This window comes from Spermophilus citellus (assembly GCF_964194105.1).
Source record: "Spermophilus citellus genome assembly, chromosome: 5".
NCBI classification, from domain to species: Eukaryota; Metazoa; Chordata; class Mammalia; order Rodentia; family Sciuridae; genus Spermophilus; species Spermophilus citellus.
The window spans coordinates 163980215-164006864 of record NC_138186.1 but is presented as its reverse complement, the minus strand read 5'-3'; the positions used below and the strand labels follow the sequence as shown (position 1 = coordinate 164006864).

The 26650-nt window shown below is 43.2% G+C and overlaps 1 protein-coding gene across 3 annotated transcripts in view; it reads right to left on the bottom strand.

Moving 5' to 3' along the window:
• The window catches only part of ARID1B (AT-rich interaction domain 1B), a 409511-nt gene extending 383175 nt beyond the window's left edge, over positions 1-26336 (bottom strand). Inside the window, exon 1 of one of the 3 annotated variants that reach the window (XM_081296020.1) lies at positions 24177-26336. In XM_081296020.1, the coding sequence (XP_081152146.1) occupies positions 24177-25925 (1749 nt within the window). In that variant the 5' untranslated portion in view covers positions 25926-26336. Of the gene's footprint in view, positions 1-23754; positions 23883-24176 lie in introns of those variants that run through there. The other 2 variants (XM_081296019.1, XM_081296021.1) reach the window with 2 other exon arrangements.
• Positions 26337-26650: the final 314 nt, after the last annotated feature.

The following is a 26650-nucleotide window of genomic DNA, read 5'->3' as shown; positions in this document are numbered from 1 at the left end:
GTATTTAAAAACTTTTTTCTTACATCAAGCAAAAACAAGGAGAGGATAGTCCCTTATATTTTAAAACCAGTAAACAGAGAATTTACAATTAATGTATAAGTCTTTATTAACAAACTAATCAGATAATGTTCTTATTTTCAATTTGCACATATAGGATACAGATTACAAAGAGGTCTTTAAGGAGAGCCAGTATACTTAATATATCTTTAAAATTTCAACTGAAAATTTAAAATGTGCAAGTAGAAACAGAACGAAAATTTAAAAATAAATAAATAAAAATAAAGGTGTAATTCCAAGGAAACCCATGGCATGGCACGTGGACCATATAACACTAACTGTTCTGGTTTGTGGTCAACTTAAACTCGGGCCACACTTGCAAAAGCACCACATGATGGACACCAGCAGGCAACAGAGGTGCCTTTCTTCAAGAGAGATTATTTACAAAGTTAGAGCTCCCATGTGACAAGGACATCTACTTAGTACTGTATATATAAAGGAAGGGGAACTGAAGCCATCTGCTGTCCACAGCATACCACCGCACACCCTCCTCCCTGCTCTCCCCAATTTTTAAAGCTAACCAGATACAATGAAAATAACTTGAGGGGGAAAAAACCCAGCTGATGCCTTCTAAACAGGAAATGCACTCATCTTCTCTCAATCACTTTGAAATGTCTGCCTTTGCCTCTGCTTTGGGACACAACAGGGTGAAGGCACCACCGGTCACACAGCTTAACCACAAGATCCTGCATTTCTGCAGCCCATTCTGGGTAAGAAACTTGGTTGTGGACAGCACTCAACGATGCAGGAGGCCCAGGACTGCACCGGAGGCTGTCAAAAAAAAAAAGACATCACACGGTGCTCTGTCCTGAAGATCCTGCGCTGATTATCCAGGCAAGTTCTGTTGTCAACTGCCTCAGAAGGTGACATTCCAAAATGACTCAATGGTTCACAGGAGAAATGACCTTGTGGTTTTTCATTGTTCGGAGACTGCTTAGACCAATGAGAACCTCTCCTCCCCCCACACTCAAAATCACCCAAAGGAAAAAAGCAGAAGCACTGTGATATGCCTCAGAGAGGCTGCAGGGGCCAGAGAAGAACATGTGTAGCAGGCTGTCACATAGCAGTACATGTGTATGTGTGACTGTGTATGTTCACATGCAGTATTTTAAAATGAAAAGTCAACTAGAAAAAAAAGTATACTTAATGTTCCAGAAAGCAGAAGCAGTAAAAGAGATTGTAAACTTGTTTTTGCAAGTGTTGAATCTTTTATAATGAAACTATTTAAATACTATGGTTTTGCAATTTAAAAAAGAAAGAATAAAACTCAAAACATCAAGGAATAATAAGAAGTAACTGACAGAGTGCCTAAAACATGAATAACCTCAATTAAACGGTAAGCAGTAAAAAATAAGAAGAAAGACACTCTCTGTATGGAAAATCAAGAAGACTGTTTAAAATGTACAAATTTCTTGTTTATGAATCTGTAAAATCAGACAATCTGCTTTCCTCCCTTCTGGACCCCAGGTCCTTCATCCCAGGGATCTAAAATCCTCCCAAAATGCTACTTATAATCCCTGAGAATAGAGAGCTGTGTAAACAAAGACTCCTAACTGGGGATGAAGTACAAGATTTGGATGGAACCTGAAATGAAGAAGTATCTCTTGACAAGCAGTTGACAGTTGACTGTGGTCCCTCAGGCAAAATCTGATCCACTTGTTTTTGTTGGGCCAACAAACTAAGAACTTTTTTTTTTTAACCTTTTTAAATGGTTGGGGGAAAAGGAGCAAAAAAAAAAAAAAAAGCTTTATGACATACGAAATTATATAAAATTCAAATTTCAGCACTGATATTGGCATACAGCCTCCAACTCATGTCTGCTTCAGTGCTACATAAAGATAGATGAGTAGTTGAGCTGGGCATGGTGGCACATGCCTGTAATCCAAGCAGCTCAGGAGGCTGAGGCAGGTGGATCATGAATTCAAAGCCAGCCTCAGCAAAAGCAAGGCCCTAAGCAACTCAGTGAGACGCTGTCTCTAAATAAAACACAAAATAGAGCTGGGGAAATAGGGCTCAGTGGTCAAGTGCCCCTGAGTTCAATCCGCAGTACCAAAAAAATTTAAAAAAAGGAGGTGAGTAGTTGAAACAAATGTCATCTAGCCCACAAAGTCTAAAGTATTTACTATCTGGCACTTGGCACCACATAAAAATAAACAAAATAAAGGTCCACTGACAACTAAAAAATATTTTTTTAAAAAAACTGAGCTTTCTAAACTGCAAAAAAAAGAAAAAAAAATTACATCACAAGGCTTCAAAGTTGCAAAATGTATGTGACTCCTTTTCCTTCCCCAACCCCCAGGTATAGAAAGTTAAGAAATCAAAGCAAAGGACAGAAGAAGTGTTTCTAGGAACTGGAAGTGGGACAACGAACATTCTAGAGGCAATCAACACCAGCTGTTGGATAATGTTCTTCAGCAATGGCAGCACTACCAAGCACAGTTTAGAGAACACTGGCTAACTACCCCCAGACCCTAGGTACTATTGTCATCCGTTTCATAAAACACAAATGGCAGAGTGGGGGATTCCAGCTGAAGGCTGGACAGTGACAGCAGCATCTACCCCAGATGGGCCTGAAGATGCAAAAACAAGCAGTAAAGACCACACTCCAGGAACACAAGGGCTCCCCCAGAAAATCTACCTGGGCCTAGAAGATAAAGGAGGGTTGCTTTTTGTAAGCAGTTAAGGGTCCATGAGCAAGGTTCTGAATTTAGCAAGATGTTGCATTTGTCAAACTCTTGTTCCAATTATATGTCACCTCATAAATATTTGCAACTAGTAATACTGCCCAGTCTTTAAGTTTCATTGTTTTAAGCGGAACAAGAGATACAGACATTAAGATATAACAGAGGCCTTCATTTTTTTTTGTTTTGTCTTGCCAACCAAATCACATCTCCTGGTAATAAAATTCTTAAGTGGTTTCTATTCATATAGAATAAGTATAATCTTCCCTTCATGATCCACAGAGCTCTCTATGATCTGCCTGCCCCTGCTTATCAATCCAGTTCAATAGAGAGAGGTATTCTTTAGAAACATTTTTCATCCCATCATACCAGGAATTCCACACTACAATTTTTGCCACTGCCACTGCCACTGCCAGCATTTAACAGTGCTGTCTTATACTGTGCCGTGCATTTTACATGCATCATCTAATTTAGGCCTCAATATAATCATGTAAATTAGGTGTTGCCATCCCTATTCTGCATATGACAGCATGAGGCTGAGTGTCTAGTAAATATGATGAAAAGGGCAATAGGTAACAACAGACACACTGGACAAACACTGTATAAAAGCCACCAAAGGCCAGGCATGGATCCATTCATTTGGTGAATAGCTAAGAAGCAACAGGAAGAACTAGAAGAAAAGGAAAAAGAATGAAAGCAAGAAAGAACATCCCTTGAAAGCAAAACTAAACAAAAGAGAAGGGAGCAGGGAGTCATAAATAAAAACACAAGTAAAGCTTCAGTCCAGGTAAGCGCAAAACAGCTAAGTACACAGAGGGATGAAGGTGCAAGGAGATAGAGCCAGAGAGCTCACACCTATGAGTAAAGCCAAAGTGGGGAAGGAGACCATCCAGGCGCCCTCTTAGAAAGGCCAGTCCCACCCCTACAGTCTTCCCAACACTATCATTCCTCTGTGTGTGAAAACTCACGGAGCATACACATGCATTTCTGTTACGTAACTTCATAAACCCGGACTGCATTCCAGACTGGAGATGCTGATTCCTGCCAGGCGTGGTGGCACACACCGGTAATCCCAGAGGCTCCAGAGGCTGAGGCAGGAGATTTGTGAGTTCAAAGCCATCCTCAGCAACAGCAAGGCCCTAAGCAATTCAGTGAGACCCTGTCTACATAAAATATAAAATAGGACTGGGAAATGTGGCTCAGGCTCAGTGGTCAAGTGCCCCAGAGTTCAATCCCCAGGACAAAAAAAAAAAAAAAAAAAAGATGTTGACTCTTAAATATTCATTTAAAAGGCTCAAGAAATGTACAAGATCAGATACAAAAAAAAACCTCAATTATCTCTACGTACTAGTCCATCTAGTGAGTGAGTAAGCCAGTAGAGCCTGGAAGCTGTACAGTCAATTTACAATGTATCTCACAAACACCTATTTCAAGGGCAGCAAGTAAACAAAAACAATGAGGGGAACAACAGAAAACCATGCTCACAGCCAAACATGCCCCCTTAAGAGTCAAACCATACCTGCAGTGGCAGAGGCACCGTTGGCTCTTGGTGTGACCAGCTTGTGCTTTTTCTGTTTTCCACACTTGCATTTATGTTAAATAAAACTGCAATAATAGAACTGGTGATATTGCGTACAGACGCAGACACAGACACATACACATGAATTCATGTCTGCAAGATGCCAAAAATACTTATTAGTATAAAAAAAAAACCCTTATTATCTAACCATAGAAAAACAAGGCCAATTCATAATCTTTCTCCACTCAAAACCTTTCCCCTCACTCTCTGCATGGAACAACCCTTCTGGCCATTCTGCGGCCTTCGTTTGAAATTAAGAGTCCTAGTGGACTATGGGAGCTGTAACCTATTTACTACATCTTAAGAAATTCTGACCCAAGAATCTAAACAGAAGCTTCAAAATAAAAAAATGGGGCTGTAGTTGTGGCTCAGTGGTAGAGCGCTTGCCTAGCATGTGTGAAGCACTGGGTTCAATTCTCAGCACCACATTAAAAAAATAAATAAAAAATAAAGATATTGTGTCCATCTACAGCTAAAAATATTTTTTTAAAAAAAGTGAAGGAGTACTCAAAAATATGAAGTGTTCTCTAGCTATTTTTGAACTAACATTTGATATTTTGAAAGTCAAAGTCCACGATTTAAACACTACAAAATATATTTCGGTTCAAGTATTATTACTAAAATTACTAAATCCAAGAAAGGAGAGCATTTTTCTCAGTAGAAATACACACTGAATGAACAGAAAAGAATCTGGGCATAAAGAATTACTGACATAACATAATCAAGCTTTCAGAGACTAAAAATGTATTTTTGCTTCATCTAATGATAATGTGAAGTAAAATGTTAACAAGCACAAGTTTACTTCCAATTCACAGCCCACACTCCCTCCTAATCATCCACATGGCAATGCAACATCTAACACTTCAGAAGGGTCTGACCCAGACCCAGGTCCTCTAGGGCAGAGCTTTGAAAGCCAGCAGGAGCTGGGAGAGTGGACGAGGCTCACACCTCGCTAGAGCAGCACCAGCAGCCAAAGGCACAGTGCTGCTAAAACTGGGTCTCCATCCTTGACAATGTGTTTTACGCCTCATTTGCTATGAAGAGTTACAACATTTTAGTCAAGAAAGCAATTTGATTTTTTCCACAGCAAAATATATAACAGTATTATTCCAACTAATGCATAACTGGTATTCCAACTCCAAGCCTCTGGGTGAAGTTCACACTGCGATACAGACAGAAACCAAGTGCCACTTTCAGACATGCAGCAGAAAACACTCAGCAGCCTTACATGAATTTTCCGTGGCTATAAAATAGAATCAAGTAAAAGAAGCCCTATTGTGTTGTTTTCACAATTATTTTGTTATTTGAGATCACTACAATTCATGTGTACTGATGATTGCATCAAGGATAGTTTCAAAAATAATGATGAATACATTCAAGATCCTGTCCTATTTATGGCTATCCAAATCAGAAGGTCACATTCTGCATTGACAATAGAGCACAGTGCTCACGGATCTCAAGTATCTTAGATTTTACAAGATTCAAGTGAAGGCTCTAGAGTGCTGTCCCACAGAACTTCCTGCAGTGATGAGAATGTTCTAGATCTGTGCTGCACGTAGGCTACTGTACACTTATAATATGGCTACTGTAACTCAGAACTGAACTTTTAATTTGTTTAATGTTAATTTCAACAGCCACACACAGCTAGCAAGTACCCCAGTGGGAGAAGTTCTAGAGTATACGTTGAATGCTGAACACTCTTTCGGCTAGAAAAAGATTCTTTACACTAATGTTCTGATCCTGAGTTTTCTTTCTCTGTGGAAAGTGGATGGTAATGAACACTAGCCCAAGTACAAAAAGGTTCACATTCTCATCAAAAAGAAACACCATACTCCATATCTGCTTCTTAACAGTGCGGCAGAGGGATATGCACGGCAATGATGTCGGCCATGGGGAAACGGGGCCCCAGCAGGTGCCTTAGAGGTATGCCTCTCAGGACCCCTTCAAAGAAGAAAATGACCCTTGTTTCACCTGCTGGCTGAGAATCTTCCTATTGAGCAGCGATTCCACTTTGTCTCTCTTTCTAACCAAATGATGTCCCCTAGTGGGAAGGGAGATCTTTCTTCAAGTTTTTCAATATCCTCACAGAATGTCAAGATATTGTAAATGCAAACAAGCAAACAAAAGAAACCCCAGTAATCCAACAACATCCGAGACATAAATTCAGACCACCTGTGAAACTGTACTCATTCCACCCACCTGAGACCAAGACAGCACAGGGTCTAAAAGGCAGTCAGAAGGCCCCGGTTCCTCTTCCTAGGTATTGACCTGGACTCTCCCAGGCTGGACCTTGGCCTACTTCTCTGTAAAGCAAGAGCAAGAACAGAGCCTGCTGCAGAGAAAATATATGTAGAGTTCTTAGCGTTGTCTTGACACCTACTCACTATTCAGTAAACTGCTTTATATTTTTAATCATTCAATACTGAATATGTCAGTACAATGGCAAAACAATTGATCTCCCTTTGAGGTTTCAGGTACAATGAGGGAATCTGACCTACAACCTGTAATACTTATAAGGGGACATTTTTGTGAATTGTAATTTAAATAGTAAAAAATATATTCCTGTGTTACCAAAGATTTTTATATCAACAAATCCACACACACAGAGAAAAACAGGATATTTTTAGTATCCAATCCTGAGTGACCACCCTAAAATCCAAGACTTCAGAGAAGTTAAGAAGAAAACGTACAATAGTAACTTTACCCCAACTAGCCATCACCATACCCAAGGTCACTACCACCAGAGCTGATTCCCAAAACACGGTGATCTCTGGTTTAAGAAGTTTCTCCAGGCATTCAGAGATGTCTCCACCAGACCAGCTGATACACTGCTTCAAGGTGACCAAAGTGAAAAAGAGCACCCAGAACACACTGGTACTTCACAATATTACAAAACTTATTTTCTGGAAATGTTTATAAATTATATTTGTGCAAATGTGGCTCTTCCCCCTCAGCCTATAGGGGAAGTGAAATGAGCAACACTCTTAACACAGCAAAGGAGCCGCCTGCACTCTGAAATCACAGCTCAGGTGTGACTCCCAGTGCCATTGCCTGATGGCCTGGGCAAAGCACATGTGTTCCCCACCCCATCCTGCGTTCTTAGATTCTATCAAATGAGGACAGACAGCAAAATCTGTCACCTAGGATTGCTGCAAGGATTAGGTAAGAGGACTCAGATAACAAGCACAAAGAGTCCCTCCCCATGCCAGACATGACCCCAGGCACTGGAGGCACACAGAAAGACAGGCCTTCCATCCTTGCCTGAGCAGCTCCAATAAACTAGAGCAAAGGGTCAGGGGACATTTAGGGAGCCATGACAGGAGAAGCCCAAATGGTGCCTGGGCACACAGAGAGCCAACGGTAAGCATGAGTTCTCTACCTCTGTCTTCCAACTAACTAAAGCTGTTAAAAAACAAACGAGAAACCCCATTTCTCATTCAACCATCCTGAAGCCCCTTTCTCATTTCCTGTTCATTCCTGGACCTATGCAACCTGCTTCCTGCCTGATTCTTCCACTGATGTGGACACCAATGGCCACAGTGCCGCCTCCACTCTCATGGACGCTCCTCAGTGCTCAGCATGGCTGTGCCCATCTTTCCTCCAGAAGCCCCTGCTTCCCAGGCTGCCATGGACCTCCACCAGGTTCCATCTCCCTCTCACCCCTTAAATGCTACTGCTCTGCTGTCTTTTCCATGCACACGCTCCCAAAAGCAATCTCAGGAACCCCCACTTTCAAAGAACACAGAAGTACACACAGGCCCTAAGGGCCCATCCCACTCTGTGTCCCTGTTTTCTTTACACCAAATGAGCTGTCCAAAGCACATCTCAAACCCAACATGCCCAAAAGCAAGGCCTGGAATAAGCAGGTAAGCAGATCTGAAACAAGAACACCTTCAAAAATCCCATATGGTTTCTTCATACAATGCCATATGGTTTCTGCTCGTGGGGTCAGATGAGAACTCTGTCTATACCACCTTGTCCTCTCTGGCTGAGGAGACAAAGGTGGCAATGGGGACACAAGTTGTGACTTCAACCACTTACAGTGAAAATGTCACTTATGTGACGTAAGCTGTGCATGCCGAGCATTTATAAATTTCAGAAATAACTATGATAGTTCCTTTATGAATTGACTTATCACATGTTCATACATAGTCCCATTACTAAATAAACATTTTGAAAGTGTCCCATTTTTTTCTCTTGTCCTATGCTTTTTTAAAAGAGATTCCTTTTTCTTAAATAGGCCTTTATTTTGTTCATTTATTACATGTGGTGCTGAGAATCAAACCCAGTGTGTCACACATGCCAGGCAAGTGCTCTACCACTAGCCACAGCCACAGCTCCTTTTTTTTGTTTAATATTTTTTTAGTTGTAGGTGGACACAGTATCTTTTTATTTTTATGTGGTGCTGAGGATCGAACCCAGTGCCTCACACTGCAATGCAAGACGGGCACTCCACCACTAAGCCACAGCCCCAGCCCAACCCCAGCTCCTTTTGACCTATGCTTTTAGGTTTCAGTTTTTCAATCCAGGAGCAAACTTTCATGGTAATCAATGCCCCCATCACACTGTCTTGTACATGGCAGTATTCCTTCCTACATCACTAAAACCCACTTGGAACAATGAGTTCTAGGCTGCAAACAAGGATGTCTATTTTGCACCTATCTATAAATGTCCTTGTCCTCATGTTAAACAATGTTCAGTTCTTGATTCCGCTGTACTGCTGCCCTATGATAAAGGCTACCACTTCCACCCATGTAGCCAGTTGGTTCTGCTATCTCTGGGATTAAATCAGTAATGATATAATATTCTAAACAATAAAGTAAAATGAAATATTAATAAAAAAGAGGAAATGAGACACAAGTGACACAAGTTTTCATTTAATTCTAAGCTAAAACAGCATTATGGGGGATGTCATTTGGAACTATATCTCAGCTTCAAGTTAAGGAGTGAGCAGGAAGCAAGGAAAACAAGTTGAAAAGTCAGACAACAGAATGGAGCCAGTACTCTGATCTTTCCTCCTGCTCAGACATTTCTACAGTATTGGTTAACTGAAATTTAACTGATATTGCTTGTATAAGACAGCACTGTGAGCCAAACTGTGAGATTTGGTCATTGATAACTTTTTAAAAAGAAAGACAGGGAAGCTTTTTCCAGTACTGAGCCTACCCATAAGACAAAATCAAAGAATGACAGAAAGGGTCTCAGCACCCACCCCAACACTTTGAGCCCAGCACCAACCGCTCTGGCTCCAAAGGGGCCATGTGGCAACAGATAATTATAATTGCATGTTATAGAACAACTCTGCCAAAGAAGCAGGGGAGTTTTCTGCGTACATCTGTTTTTGTTTGTACGCTGTGGACTAATGGCTTGATTCTTTTAATAATTTTGTGCACTAGGGGTGTAGGTCAATGGTAGAGAACCTACCTAGCATGTGCAAGTTCAGTCCCCAGCACCGTGGGGGGGGGGGGGGGATGTTGATGTTGATGTTGGTGTTTAGTTGATAATTTTCACTATCATAACAGTTCACCTTTGGGCATGTAATGAATATTACATTTTATTCTGTTGGTTTCTTACTTTACAATTCTTTCTGTTGCCTATAGTTTTTCTCCTCTCTCCAACCTTCTGGCCCCTGCCTTTCACCTGGCCTCTCTATTTTCTTGCAATCCTGTTTCTTGGGATTCACAGCCTCTGGCCTCATAACACAAGTGACCTGTGACGCTGTCCAATCTGCTATCTATTCTTTTATCCAAAGTGACTGAGTACCTACTATGGGCTGCTTTCAATGGAGTTCCTCACTCCCCACCCGAGAAACTCCAGTAACAGCCACACTGAAATAAGTTCAGATGGAAGAGAATCTACACTTCTCTTTAAACATCAATACATTATTTTACAGTGTCCTTTGATAACTCTAAGCAATGAACTAGATTGTGGTATGCAGTTCCCCTGACGGGTGAATGTAAATTAATGCTCAGTAACACTGTGGGAAAAACCCAATGGCCACCCTTGTGCCCTTGCAGCACAGCTGCTTTTCTCATCTTTGTCTGATAGTGACTGTGGAGTCTTACCATAAAACCCTGCAGTTATAACAATGTACTTTTACATGTATTAACAATGACCAAAAAGTACGCTTATTGAAGTATTACTTCCAGCTCTTCAATGGCCTTCCAGAGAAGAGGCAGACTCCGAAGCCCAATGGTGGCCTGTGAATGTCTACTCCCAAGGGTGGTCCTGATGCACAACTGGATTTGAGAAAAACTCCTTAATTCTACCAGTTTGCTCGTCTATCAAACAGACTTACAAGACTGTTGGGAAATGCAGTGTGCCTGGCACACACAGTAGGTATCCAATAACTGCAGCTGTTCCTACTACGGAACACCACACTATTAGTCAAGTCTCTAAAGCTGCAATTCTTCATTTGAGAAGAAGCAAACATTTACCAGTTTTACCAATCATCCTGACCAGAATGAGAGGCTAAGTTCATTTCCCCATCTCAGGGCCCCAGGCAGACCACCCTTTTCAAAAATCATACAAGCCCGGCTACTGACTCACTCACACTGATATTTTTCTTGCCTCGTCTGCACCCCGCTGGCCACTCTCCTGCACTGGTGCCCTCTGCTCTCCCAGGAGGACTACCCTATGCTTGGTTACAGGCCAGCCTTGAGGATTCTCCAACCAGGGTTCCTGTCTGCCTCCTGGGGGGCTGTCACCCTCCACATCCACTCTTCCTTCAGCAGATGAGGATGTACTTCTGCTCCATCTTTCCAGCTGCACCCAAACATGCTAGCAGCACTACAGTCCTGTCCTCCAGGGACTGTCACCTTCACATCTTCAATGAATGAAGAGCCCTGAAAGCAACACATTCTGTGTGGTCATAATCAGACACTTTTCCTAATCTTATCGTTCCTCACAGGAAAAAGAAGCAAGTCTTCCTCAGGTCAGAAGATGACTTTGCTTCCCCCTTAGCCCACTGCATCCATTAGGCACACGCTCCGCACAGATGTCCGAAGGAATCACCTCTTTCATACTCCAAGGAAAGAGCTGCGTATCAAGAAAAATTCCCAGCACCTGGGACAGAGGCTCTGATGCCTAATAGTATTTCATTAGCCCTAGAGTACACAGAAACGCTCAGCCTGAAAGCCACACAAAAGCATTCGTAAGTTTTCAACTGCCCTAATCACCCTCCTTTTGCCAAGAAACTAGCTGGAGTACTACTTCAGACCTATTATTCTCAGAAAGAGAAATTTCCTTCTGAATACTCTGTGTATCAACCTAATCAAGTATCATGACTATTATTTATACTGAGTTGTACTTTAATTCCAAGTGTGTACATTAACAAGGCAAAGATAAACTTCTTTTAAAACTATTTTACCTAATAATTCTAGTTTTATCCAAAATTTCATCGTTCATCAATTACAGTTATTAGTCATTACAAAACTGAGTGAGAACTCTCATGTGAGTTGAGTTCTAAGCACCAATTCATTTCAGAATTTTACAGCACAAAGCCAAGAAGAGCTGTCATATGAGTGTAGGAAACGTATCTCTGTGTTTCTTTGAAAGGTCCACCTAAATTAAATGCATCTAAGGCCACATATCTGCCCACAGTATTTAAAGTATTTAATTCTAAAGTATCATTTAAAAAATGAACAAAAATTCAAGAGATTTCAAAAACAGGCTGGAAAGGAAGAGAAAGAGTAGTCAGAACTTATTAGAAAAGCCTACAATGAGAACTTCTTTTTCGAAGTCAACACTGTCCTTCCATCTGGCTGGCTGCTGCACTGCAGGTCCTGCACCTGGGCACATCCGTCACCCATACCGCGCGAGTTTTCGCGCTGGCCCAGGGAGAAAGCCCGCCTGCCTGTCCAAACTGCCTGGGCTGTCTGTGCGCGTTCCATGTGAATCCAATTTCCTTGCATTACCTCTGCCCAGGTCAGGGATGAATGGCTGTCAAATTCCCAGTGGAATAAAAAGAAAAACCCTTTCTTCCTGAGGCAGCAAGTTTCAATTCACAGAGCACATGGCTAATCTACATGTGTGAAGGTCACGGCACTTCAGTCAGAGAGGTTAAGAATGGAGCGGCTCACGTAAGGGGCTGTCTTAAACATCTTGGCATGATGCCCAACAAGTAAGATTGTTGAAAAGCAATAGATAGCTTCTGGCAACAGCAAGGGGGAAATATTTTGATCATGTGATGCTGTACACACTACCTAGTTTATTTCACATATGAAATAGTTTCCCAGTCCCTAAAAAATACCACATACATAAAACAAATACAGATTTCAGCTTCACCAGTTTAGCTATGCTAGCACAAGTCCCTCTTCAAAAAATAATTTATATGAAATTTCTAGATGCGCTAATAAAACTTCAACATACTGACAACTGGTTGGCTCAAATATCTTACCAGCTGACTACGACTTCTTTGCATTAGCTTTTCAATGAAGCATGAAACTACTTAGACCACAAAAGGATATTTAGGCTACAAAAATCATATTCCTTTAAGTTATTCAAGCGTCACTGTCTTAAATACAATTCCTCTCCTCCATTACCCCTCATTCTCTCCTTCTCACTAATCACGTAGCTCCATGGACATCACAGAACTTACTAAGACAAAACACAAAACTGCTTTTTGCCTCCAGTTTTCATTAACCAATTGCTGAATAAAATACTGGTGTTTAAAAGTGCTCATGGTTCTGAACAATCTCAAGTGGAGAAGGAAGGACAAGGTCTCACCATACAGGACGGACACCAGGTGAAGGGGATGAAACCCAGAACTGTGAGCAAGTCTCCACTGCAGGACCGGCCCTTCCTGCCCCATCCAATGATTAGAAGATGCTGGCTCTAAGGCAGGGAAGGGAAGGTTCTCAAGGCCAGCAAACTCCTAACCAGTGTGACTATGATTCTAACCTATTTAATACAGGGAGAAAATTAATTAGAAGCAAAAGTCCAATTTGGAAGTTGTCTACCTACCAACAACTTCCCTCAACTCAAAATTCAAATCACTTTGAGGCCAGAGCTGTTCAATCCATATTTCCAATTAAGTGGAATAGGAAGCAATACAAAAATCTCCCACAAACTATCTTGATTAATTTATTCACCAATATTTACTTAGTAACCTAAGGATCCCTTTATGCTAAACAGGGAACACAATGTTCAAAAGCTTACAAATATTCTCTGGATACATATTTATCTGGACAGACCAGTGCCCTACACACCTAGGTCACAAAGTATTTGTTGATAGTTTGATAAGAGCAAAGCTAAATTCTTCAAATATCAATATTTTGAAGTTATTTTTCCTTTCTTAAAAGTATGACTATTTTTTAAGAAACAGAAAAACTACAACAGACATTTTAGAAATGCTCAATAACTAACTTTGACTAGACATTTGACAAAGTAAACAGAAACAGAGGGGCTGGACAGGGTTGTGCACCAGGCAGTCAGTCAGTACCTTCTAAAGGCTACTCCTCAAAATAAAAAACACAACTCTACGAATTAACTATAGTTTCTCATTCCTATAGAAATGAGGAACTATAAAGCACAGAGAAATAAAGTAACTTGCCTGAGGTCACACAGCTAGTAACTGTCCAAACTTCCAGATCTTCTAACCTGGGTTCTGGCTCTTGAGCTTGCCCCTGCTTCCATCAGGTTAACTTCTGCTCATCAACCAAGTCTTAGCTGATCAGCAGGTGCCTTCTGTTCCTACCCCAATCCTCAACCTAGTCTATGTGAAGTGCCCCCCTAACAAAACTTCTTTATGCTGCCTCAGTGGACATGTTTACTTGTCCTTAATCATCAGGCCCTAGTCACCAAAGGACTCCACAATCAAATACAGTGCAAAACACACAGCAGGCACCACATGTGTCTGATGCCCATATTCTTGCCATGATGGCAAGAAGCCCTGACACATATAAAACTGTTCAATAACTGAAACCTGTCAATGTACTTGAAGCACCTTGTCCAGTAGATCTAATGGTTTCTTGTCACTTACTGCAGTCAATTATTCTTCTGCAGTGCTAGTTTGCCTACTAAGAATGCATACATGCCATGGCATAGACAGAAAGAAAACTTCCTCTTTGGGACACAAAATCATCACTTTGATTTTATTAACATATATACTTACAACTGGGCTTCTCTGTTTTAAATATGAATAAATTGTGATATATCCCTCTCTGTCAAAAAATAAATAAATAAAACTGTTCAATAAGGTTAAGAAATGACCCAAATATTAAATTCTTTGTGCTAATGATAATGTGAAGTCATTTCTTTCATAAAACATCATATGGATGGCACCCAAAATAAAATCCAAATTAAGATCACTTTCTCATCAACATCACAGCACCTAAGAACAATCTGCAAGCACAGTCTGTCTGTCCAGTACAGCCTGGGCAGACTTCCTCGCAACGGATATTGAAAATGGGTAACACAGTCTTCAGAAAATATTCATTTTGGATACATAATCAACTACTCTTCAAGCATGTTTTAGATGATGCATTTTGAGGGACATAGTCTTTCTGAGTAAGAGCTGCAAAAGAAAAATGTAGTCATTTACCTTAATTTCTACTTGGTAAAACACCAAGAGTTGATGATAATTCATCAGGGAGAATTATGGATCATTGGCTATATTTACACTCTGTATCTGAAGCCCAAGAGGTGCTCAGTAAGTATTTGTTCATAATAGAATTAAATTTTGTTTTATAAATCTCATAATAAAACAAACGGAACTGTCTTTACTTGTTTGAGGCAGCTCCTGGCATTCTCAGACTTGACATTCCCCTTTTCAACTATTTAACAGCAGTCCTAACCTCCAGGTGTAATAAATTACAATTCTGCTAGGGACCAAATATGAATATACTCAGTGAAGTTGAAGCAGACATGGAAGCAAGTTATTTAACCAGTAAGAAGCCAAAGTCGGGCTGGGGTTGTGGCTCAGTGGTAAAGCGCTTGCTAGCAAGTGTGAGGCACTGGGTTTGATCATCAGCACCACATAAAAATAAATTAAATAAAGGCATGCTGTCCATCTACAACTACAAAAAAATATTTAAAAATAAACAAATAAAGGTATTGTGTCCATCTACAACTAAAAAATTTTAAAAAGAAAAAGAAAATAAAAAGCCAAATTCCAGCACCCAGAAGCTTCAAATTTTAAATTTAAGATTCTAGTTTTAAATTTTTGAAATCTTGTTCCTTGGCAAAAACTAGTACTCCTGAAAAGCCAATCATTTTTGCAGGTCGTTTGCTAGACTTTTGTAACCAGAAGAAAGAACTTAATAGTTAACACTAATCCTGGAACCGTGACCGGAGTAGAAATTTGGGTATAATGACATCAGCCCACTGCAGCTCTACCGGTAACCAAATCCAAGAGTTCCGATCAGTACCAAACCACATTTCTTGGGGGAAATTACAATAGAATGCGCAAAAAGTGAGTCTTAACACAGGCCTCGGTTTGTATTCACTGGCTGGCCGTGCCTGGAACCTGGTGCAGCTTAATAGGCTGTGCAGTGGCGCTGAGCTGATCAGGCACTCTCTGCAAACAATTCACAGTGGCCCAGGATTTGGAGCAGGGAGGGTTTGGGCATCCCTAACTGTCAGAGGCAAGGGCTTGTCCTCAACCGTACCCTGAAGTGCGGCAGCACAAGGCATAGAACAAGAAACCCAGCCCCGGCCCTCTTGGGAAGGCAGGTGGGCAAAGAGGACACACCAAAGGTTTTACCTCCAAGACTTCAGCAGAGGTCTCCACAACCCAGCCTGTAGCAACATTCCAGACAAGGAAACTGGGCCCCTGCTGGATGGAAGAGTGAATAGGCACCCAAGTCCCCAAATGAGCCCATGTCTGACCACTTACTTCCAAGCCATGATCTTTCCACTGCATTGAACCCTAATAAGACAGTCTTTTCTCTCACAAATCCTCATAATCATAAATACACTGATATTCTCTTAGGGAGTAGCCTGCTTCCTCAGAAAGATACCTGCTCAGCAGTAGCAACGTTTGACATTTGTTTCCAAGGTCATCATAATTCACTGGGTAAAATGAAATTATTTTTTTTTAAAGAGAGAATGAGAGAGGGGAGAGAGTGAGAGAGAGAGAGAGAATTTTCAATATTTATTTTTTAGTTCTCGGCGGACACAACATCTTTGTTGGTATGTGGTGCTGAGGATCGAACCCGGGCCGCACGCATGCCAGGCGAGCGCGCTACCGCTTGAGCCACATCCCCAGCCCCAAAATGAAATTATTATTAAAAAATATTCACTGGAAACAAAATTTAAAGGATCTCACACTGGGCTTACAGCTTGATGTATGGCTAGTTCTTAATATTTCAAAAATTAGATGCCAAATTCTTGATCAATTTTGGAATTACCAATCATTTTTTAAAAATCAAGCTATGAAGTATGGCAAATAGTTGAACTTCTAAGATGCTCATCATAAAAAGAAACAGGAGATGATACTAAGAATTCCGGAACTGCCTCCACTCATCATCACTGCCTCGTTTTCTGAAAGGTTTATTTCAGGACCCAGAAGCAGTAGCTGAATTTACTCCTCAGCCAGCATACATTATCTAAACAGTTACCAAAAATACCCCAGCAATCTAAGTGTCTTCCTAAATCTGAGCAGACTGTTTAACTTTTTTCCAAGAGTCTGTGTAATGTAGAAAACTGAGAAAAAGAAAAAGGACCATTCTATATAAATTTGAAAGTGATTATATTTTCCCTTTTTTAGTTATTATTCTCTGTAGTGGATCTACATTTTGCTCTGGCACGAAGCCAATACCTGACTGGAAGAAATGAAAAAGCCACATCCTATCAAGCACAATGACTTGTGTTGCCCAAATCCACTCCCTCACCCGAAAAACTGGGCCACTAGGCTGCTGACCCACAATGCTGCTACAGACACTCTGCTAAAATGAGCTAGTTCTAACTCAATGATGCCAAAATCCGTAATCCAGGGAGCAAACACAAGCGCCAGCAGCAACCCAGACCCTAGCCACTGCCTACATCTCACTCAGGCTGAGTGAGAAAATGTGTGCTCCGTAAGGAGTGCCCATCTGATTGCTGGGAGTGGACATTTATGGAACAGACACCTGACAGCACACACAAATACTAAAATGTCTATGCCTTAAAGAAATAATTGCTGCTTCTTAAGGAGCAGTCCATTTCCTCTGTGTCCTCCATGAAATCCGGCGCTAAAAGTACGTAATTGAATGTGAAGAGGTGGCTACCTTTCAGCATCCACAGCAATTAAAAAACAATTCTAATATTTTATACACACTCACACACACACATACACACACACACACGCACAAAAGGCTGTTCATAAGAAAGAAGTATCCCTTTGCAGTAGCCTTTAGAATGTAATTAAAAGGCCAACTGTCTTAGCTTAGGAATTTTTCTATGTACAGAGAATTTCTATGTACGGAGATAAAAGCTAATGACATGAGGTGGAGCACAAAACCCTACCAAAGAGGACACAGCATCACCTGGCCTGGCTGTCTGCCCTGGGCGGGTGAATGAGAAGCCCAAATACCCCACAACACAGCAAGAACGGGAAAAATGACCACCATCGATGGTCTTCAATACTAGGAGAAAAACAAAACTAAATGTTTAAGAGAGGCTAAGGGCTGGGGCTATAGCTCAGTGGCAGAGTGCTTGCCTAGCATGTATGAGGCACTGGGTTGGATCCTTAGCACTACATAAAAATAAAATAAAATAAAGGTATGCTGTCCATTCACAACTACAAAAAAAAAATTTAAAAAGAGAGAGACTAAAAATGCAAATGATAAGAGAACTATGAAAAGGGAAGAGTTCATGATAAGAACTCATTTCTACACCCTATCATCCAAACAAGTCCCAGGTTTCACTCAAAAAGAAACAAACCAAAAACACCCCAAACCTTCAAACTTCAGAAAAATTCCAAAAAGCTGCTATTAAACTTTCAATGACACATCTGCAATAAAACAATTAACCTAAATGATACAGCTCCAAAAAGAATCTGCGAAGATTATTATAAAGTTAGAAGGGGGAAGAAGTGATGGACTGATAAAAAAAAAAAAAAAAACGAAAAAGATTACCAGCATTTCCAGGGGCTGCAGAGGAAGACTTCATTAATAGACTAAGAAAAGGCAAAGCTGACTATCACAGAAACAAGATCACTTAGAATACACAGCAATAGCAAGCGATTTCAAAGTCTGACATGAAGAATTCGAAGAGAAAAACACTTTAGGAAGACGAAAATGTGTTGAACTAGATGGTGGTGATGGCTGTACAGCAATGTGAACATATTTAATGCCAATGGCCTGTATGCCTCTAAACGGGTGAAATGGTAAATTTTACATTATGTGTGTTTTACCACTATAAGAAAATACACACCTGCATGTATAAATTTTTAAGCACCCCATTACCAAAAAAAAAAAAAGAAAGGCGGCACAGCATGGTCCATGAAACACTTTCTCCTCTTCAGAAGTAGGACCTCCCCTGTAGAGTTGTCACCTAGTAAGTCTTATCTAGGTTTTGAGACTCATCTTTCCTGAAGGCCAGATGAGATACTAAGAAGTGTACCCTGTAGGGTGAGAAGATCCAGATAGGCCGGGTCTCAGCTAGTTCCAAAGGACTGTCTTGCTACAATAGTCCACTCCAGAGTCTGCTGCCATCTACCTGATTTTAATAATGGAAATAAGAGGGTCTACTGGTAAACCAGATAGGCTTTAGACTTTAAGGCTTTAGTCTCTTTCTCAGCAATGAACATCATTCAAGAAACAATTTAATTTCATCATTAATTCATCTGTCAAATAGTAGCCTTCTAATATTCTTGGCATTGATCCATACGTGAGTGAGTTTGAAAACTGCCTGCTGGACCCAATTCAAATAAGTAAATCTAAGGAAATATTTTTTGCTATTAGTATAGGTTAAAAACTTTGAAAGTAAAATATGTTGGTTGAAAACATACTGTGGACTCATGTATGGTATTTTGATAAATTCACTTATTCAGTTAATGTGAATCATTAAAACTATAGGTTGTAAACCAATAATACAACATATGTAGATGTTACCATAGGGTAAAATAATATATGCTTATGGACATGCAGATAATGATAACAAATGATACCTAAATTATTTCCTTTACATCAAATTTCTAAAAGAAAAAGTCACTAAAGTATACCAAAATCAGAATTAATTTACTGAATCACCCCATTAAACCAAAAAGGACAATTTACTCTTGTGCAAATAACCTCCAAACTAGAAAAAAACAATACAGTACTGCATTCTAGGTTTGTGAAATGTAAACACACTTGTGGTGGCTACAAACTTCTGCTTGGTGCTCCTCCCCCACGCTGCAGGGAACTAGGATTTGGGATTCCTCAGCCTGGAGCAGCACACACAGCAAGTGTGCACAGCTCAGCTTTCCAGGTGCACAGAGACTCGCAAAAGCCTCCTATTGGAGGAAAGACACCTCTAAGAAAGGACACAACTGAAAACTAGCCAAAGTCAAAAAAGCCTAAGAGGTGGGATTTGGCCACAGCATTGTAAAATGTCACAAAATTTTTATAACATCCATTTTGAAAATCTAAATATTGCAAAAAAAATTAATAAGGTTGTTTAACCAATATTAATTTCAGCCTCCATAAATCTGTGGTTTTTCAGAAACACATAACAGTTCTATCAAACAAAAATATCAACCTTAAATGAACATCTACACACAAGACAAAAAATGAAAGTGACACGAGTGAAATCTCAGTCCCTTTGCACAAAATATGGCTCAAAGCACACAGTTCCAGGACCTGGGGATCATCAGCTAGTGTACAGTGAGAAACGCCTCCTGATCCAGGACCGGCATAACCTAAAACAGCTCTAGTCCAAATCCAAATCTGCATCACCCATCAGCCCACAAAATGAGGAGAAAAATGTCTTGGGCCTCAACCAAATGTAAATCAAACCACCCGCCTCATAGGAGAGGAACGGGTTAAGTAAACCAGCCGATCCTCACCGTTTGCAGTGAGGTCAGTTCCTATCACATCCGAAGTTGTCCTTTTAAATATACCCAACTCCAAATTATACAGGAATAAAAGCCATTAATAAAAAACAGAGCCAAAATTTCCACCCCATTCTATTACACCTGCTTTCTTTAAAAGAAGTCCTTCTAGGGAAACTATAAAATGAGCTTATATTAAAGTCTTATTGGACATTGTCTTATATTTTTTAAATTGGTTCTCAAACCAGAATTCCTAGTATTTTTATACTGGAGTAAGGATGCTTTTCTCTTCATTAAAAGTATGGTAAAGGAACAAGATTTAGAGGTTAAGTACATTAATCAAAGTGTCCAAGTATGGTCTGCATTATTTTCATATCCATAACACACTTCTGAGGCAATACAATGTTGAGAAAAATGGAACAAATATATAAAAAACCTGGTCAAAAACTCTTTCTTAAAAGCAGACAAATAAACCAAAGTAAAAAAGGATTCCAGTTTCCCACTACAGACCAAAGGTAAGAATGTGTTGTTCCCTAGAAGGTACTCAATGATTTAGTATTAATATAAACATAAATTTAAGTGATAGCTGTCTAATGGTGGTTACCACTAAGAAAACAACAATAACAACAACAACCAAAAAAAAAAAAAAAACCGAAAAGATCAAGTAGCACAAAAATCAGGATTCCCAATAAAAACAATTTTAAGCCATAAATAATTTTATCCCATATAACAGAAAAACAGAAAAGTGTAAACATTTTGCTACATTTTCTTTTTAAAATGATAGGCCTTTTGTATGAATCACCAATTTCACCTATATATACCTTCTGTGGCAAATTTAGGCCACAAAAATCTTTATAAGATTTAAAATATCAAATAACCTAAAATTTCATAGGGGAGTAAGCAGGTAATCTTAAGATACAATGTATCTTATGCACATCTTAAGGTAATCAGTAATAAGTTTGCTGATTCCTGCTTTGTAAAGCCAGCTAATCACTTCTCTTTTAATGGTAAGACTCTTTTTTATTACATTGTATTAAATTCTATAAAAATGAAAATAAAATAGCATGAATGGAATTCAACACAAACGTGGACATCATAAAATCTCTATGTCTGAGCTGACCTCAGTGTTCTTTTTAAGACTGCTCTATCTGAATACTTACCTCAAAAAAATCCAGTAACAAACTCAATCATAAAATGACTTATTTCACTATAAAGACTCCCTCCAATGTGCTTTATTCCCAATTACAAACACATTTGCTACCCAGTATAAACTATTTCTTAAAATCAAAAATGAAACTAAATATATTCAAGCTCAGATTTTTTTTTCATTATTTAACAAAATGATTTAATAGCATTTTATGACCTATAGTCAGGTGGTAATTTAATACTTTCGACAAATGACTATTTCTAATAATTATCATATAACAAATACTAAATAACACTAACCTTCCAAAAAGAAAAGGGGGGGTTACATGAAAAAGACATTCCACATGTTTTTAGTTAGGTACCAAAAAGAATCTGTGAATCGAGGTGGTATGTTCTGTCGTTTTCCCCCTCAAAGATAAAAAGCTATTCCCAAGGATCACACTGAGGACAAAATGGACTCACTCTCATTTAAAGAAATCAAAATATTTAAAATGATTGGTATCACTAAAAAATAATACTTTAAAGTAACATGGACCTAAATATGCCTCTAACTTCATTTGTTTGTAGTTTACAAAGATGAGAATTTTAGACAACCCCTTTAAAAACAAGCTGACAAAGCAAATCTTTTTAAAATTAATTACATGGGTTTATTTATATTTCTCTTTAATATTTGTACTTGTATGAATCAAAAATAAAAACTGAAATCACAATATTTTCATCAAGAATAGGAAACACTACCATTAAAAGGAAAACTCCATTAACCAAAGATTTAAACCAAGATTCACATGATGATTTGTTAAATTTAGGCCTTTCCTGGCTCTAACAATTCTTTCCTCTAATATACGATTATTATTTAAATACACCTTCCTAAAACAAATGAGCTAACTAAAATCATATAAATCATCACTGTTATTCCCTTTTAACAGATTAGAATTTTTAAAGATTTCATAGCACTAAGATGTCTATGAAAGAAAAATTATTTGGAAGAAACACCCAATACAACTTGTCAATAATGCAGTTTAAATAATTCACTGTGTAAGCAGTTTAAATAATGCTAACCTATTTTGTCACCTAACAAAATAATCAAAGAAAAAGATTCCTAAATTGTCCAAATCAAAAACAAATACAAAATGATTCCTACCATTTCACAGGGATATCCATAGTTTCTATTTTAACTAATTGTCCACTGCAAAAATTATGGTTTTCTCATTTCGTTCTTTTTAAATATGCCAATTCAAAGTAAAACTCCTTATCCACAAGCGTCTTAAAACAGTCACAATTATTAAAACACAAATCACTAAAAATGTATAGCTTTAATCTTGTCATATTAAATACCACCAAAAGATGCTGCGTTTTGGAATGTTAAGATTTTTGTTATATTATGAATGCTGATACACTCAAAAATTCTTTCACTGTTTAATTTGTAAAGAGCAGTCTTTTATAAATGCTTGGCAAATCCAAAAATTGGTACAATTTGTGGTTTAATTACTTTTTAGTGGTCCAATCTTCAGCCTACAAATAAAGTCCATGATACATGAAATGTCCATATTGTTAGATTGTCAAAGATCTGAGTTTTGTAAATGTTCAAAACTGAACCCCAGCATAATGTTTTTCTGTATTTAATCCTCTTATTAATAACTATGATTCATAACAATTTAAGCTCTAAATAATATTCCACCTTCCATCTGCTTGTAACAGAGTTATTATTTGTGGCAAGAATTTTTGTGACTGTACTGCTCAGCACTTCTATTTACATCAGCAGTGCTAAATGCCCAATGGTGAGAGGGGAGCCAATCAGATGGCAGATTAGATGTCAACTCAGAGGCAGCTGTCTGGAGACTATTACAGCCAGTTTACCTCCACAATTCAAATTCCAAACCTTGCAAAGGAGATCAAGTCAGTCTTTAGGCTCAGCCTGCTAGCAAGAAACAGCAAGAGTACAGGGCGCTTCCTAGTAGCGTTGTAGGGCTTGGGTGACAGCAAAATAAAGAAAATCCAAATAAATACGATCCAAAAAGATCCATTTTCACAGGTCTAAACTCACTAGCTATACTGAATAAAACCTATGCCTAATCCATGATCAAAAATAAGTTCAATCGATCCGGAATGTGCTCCTTTAACACAGCCTCCCGGCTGAAGGTGACTCCTTGCAGGCAGCCCGAGAGCCCGATAATGGATTTCCCCGGCCGTGCTCGGGAGCCATCGACTGCTTCCCTCCACGCCGCTGCACACTGTCCTCATTCCTGCCAGCAAACGTTCAAACTCCACGCCCGCACCGAACGCTCTGGCCGGGAAGCCCCGCTGTCACAGGGCTCCCCTCTCTAGCCTGCCCTTACCTCGGAAGCCGAGGGCGACGCAGCGGCCGAAGGAGGGAGAAAGTTCTCCCTCTCGGCCCGGTCGGGGCACGCTGCCGGCGCTGCCAGAGCGGATCCGCTCCGTACCCCAGACCCGCCGCCCCGCTCGGCTCCGCCGCGGCGGGCCTGGGATGGTGGCCCGTCCCGGGGCCTGGGCTCGCCGAGGCGGTGAGGGTGCGAGTCCGCGGCCCGGCCCGCCCGGCGCGGCCCCGCGCGGCCCGGACAGCGCGGCGGGCGCGGGGCGCGCCGAGCCGGGCGGGAGGCGGCCGCGCGAGGAAATGGCCCTGGCGCCGCGCCCCCGCCGCCCCCGCGAGAGACGCGAAAAGTACCCGGCAAAGAAAGAAACTCGGGCTCCGGCGCGCGAGGCCCCGGGCGGAAGCAGGCCCGGCCGGCGCGGGGGTTACCTGGGATCTGCCCATGGTCGGTCCGGGGGTGCCGGGGCTCATCGCCGGGTGACTCCTTTGTTGCGCGGCCGCCCAGGCCGGGCTGGCAGCGGCGTACTGGGCGCCCAGGTCCTTGCCCAAGCCCATGCCCGCGGCCGCCTGCTGGCCGCCCGCCGCCGCCCCCGCCCCCGCCGCCGCCTGGGACTGGGGCTGCGACGGCGGCGGCGGCGCGCTGGGGCTGCTGTAGTCGGGGTAGCTGCCGCCGTAGCTCCGCATCATGGGGCTGGGCGAGGTGAGCAGCTGGTTGAGGGTCGGGGTGGCCCCCGACGGGTGCTGGTTCTGCCCGGCGAAGCGCTGGAAGCCCCCCGCCGCCGCGCCGGCGGCCGCCTTGCTGAGGCTCGCGGCCCCGCTGCCCCCGGGGCCCATCATCATGCCGCCGCCCTGCTGCCGGGGGGAGCTCAGCACCCCGTACCCCGAGGACGAGCCCCCATAGCCGCCGCCGCCGCCTCCTGCTGCTGCTGCTGCCGCCGCCGCGGCCGCCGCCGCCACAGCTCCCGCTCCTGCTGCTGCTGCTGCTGCTGCTCCTCCTGCTCCTCCTCCTCCTCCGCTGCCTCCTCCTCCTCCTCCGCCGCCGCCGCCGCCCGCGCCGGGCCGGCTGTAGCCCGGATAATGGTTGTACTGGCTGTTGGGGTACCCTTCGTGGGAGTTCTGCAGGGGGTCCATGCTGCTGGGGGCACCGGCGGCGGCTGAGGCGGAGTGCATCATCCCCATCCCGGGGCTTTGTTGTCCGCCATGTTGATCAAAGCAAGGCCCAGCGCGGCCGCCGGGGCCGCCGCTAGCAGGGGCAGCGCTGCCATAGTAATTATTAAACTCGGAGACGGCCGCCGGGCCGCCGCCGCCGCCGCCGCCGCCGCCGCCCCCGGGCACGGCGACCGGCGGCTGCTGTGCGCCCAGGCCCGGGTGCTCGTAGCGGCCTCCCGCCGGCTCCCCCATCTTGGGCGGCGCGTCGTCCTCGTCGCCCGGCTTGCTCAGCAGAGGCTGGCCCGGGGGGTCTGCCTGGCTGCCCGCGGCACTGTCCTTGGCGCCTCCATGTTGCGGCTGCTCCATGTCGGGGCCGGGCTGAGGCGCGCCGCCGCCCGCGCCGCCCAGGCTGTTGTTGTTGGAAATGGGATGTTGCTGCTGCTGCTGCTGTTGCTGCTGCTGCTGCTGCTGCTGCTGGAACTGGTTTAGCTGCTGCTGTAGTGCGTGGTGGTGGTGGAGGTGGTGGGCATGGTGGTGGTGGTGGTGGGCATGGTGGTGGTGGTGGTGCTGCTGGTGGGGCGGCGCGGCGGGGGCCTCGCCAACGGCTTTCAGTTTGTGGTTGGGGAGCAGCCCCGTCTCCATGGCCGAGCCCGGGCCCGACGAGGAGGAAGAGGAGGACGCCGCCGCCGCGGAGGAGGAGGAGGACAGCGCGGCGGCGCTTCCACCCTCCTTGAGAGCCGCCTCGGAGCCGCCGCTCTTGGCGCTGTTAGTGCTGGCGGCGGCGGCAGCGGCGCTCGCGCTATGGACCATGTTCAGTTCGTGACGGGGGTGCAGGGGATGGTGGTGTACACTGTTCAGGCCGCCGCCGCCGTCGCCGCCGCCCCCCAGCATGGGTCCCGGAGCCGCCGCCGCGCCGCGCGCCCCCGCCTCCAGGTCCCGGGCCCCGGGCGCGGGCCGCGGCCCGGGGGGCGCCCGCCGCTCACCGCTGCCCGCCCGTGCCGCCGCCGCCGCTGCTGCCCGCGCGGCCATGATCGCCGCGGCGTGGCGCGGCCGGGCGGGGGGCGGGGGGAGACAATGCCCCCACTTTTTAGTCCGCGGCCCCTCCTGCGCGCATCCACGCGGCCCGCCGGGACGCCGCCGACCCCCTCCCCCTCTGCAGGCCCGCGGGAGCCGCGCGGGCACGCCTTACGGTCTGGGCCAGCTCCCGCTGTGTGCTTTCACGGTGAAAGTTTGGGGTTCAGGTTTAAATGAAACTTTTCTCTTTCCTCCCTAACCCGGATACGGGTAAATACGCGGCCGCCCGAGCCTGCGGGCCCAGCGCGGCACGCGGGGAGCGAGCGAGCCACAACTATTATCCACTTCTGTCCGATTACTCCTGCGCACTCGCAAAACGCGGACTGGACTCGGCCCCGGGCGCCGCCGCCCGGCGCTGCCTCGCGGAGACCCACCGGCAGCCCGGGTCGGGCCGCGGCGGCGCTCGGGTCCGGCGGCGGGCGGCCGGGCTGCGCGCTGGCTCGCGCGGGCCTCCTGGCCGGAGGCGGCGTTGGCGTTCGCGTTTGCGAGGAGCGAGACCCAGGCGGAAAAGGAGTCTGACGAGCAGACAAAAGAGCGAGAGGGGCTGGGGACAAAGTTCTCCAATGGCCTCGGAGGTTTCGAGCACCGGCAGAGAAAGAAAATATTTGGGCAGTCTGAGCAAAAGCACTGTCTCTCCCAGGAGTTATGTAATTTTCCCACAGCGTTGGCCTCCGTGCCTT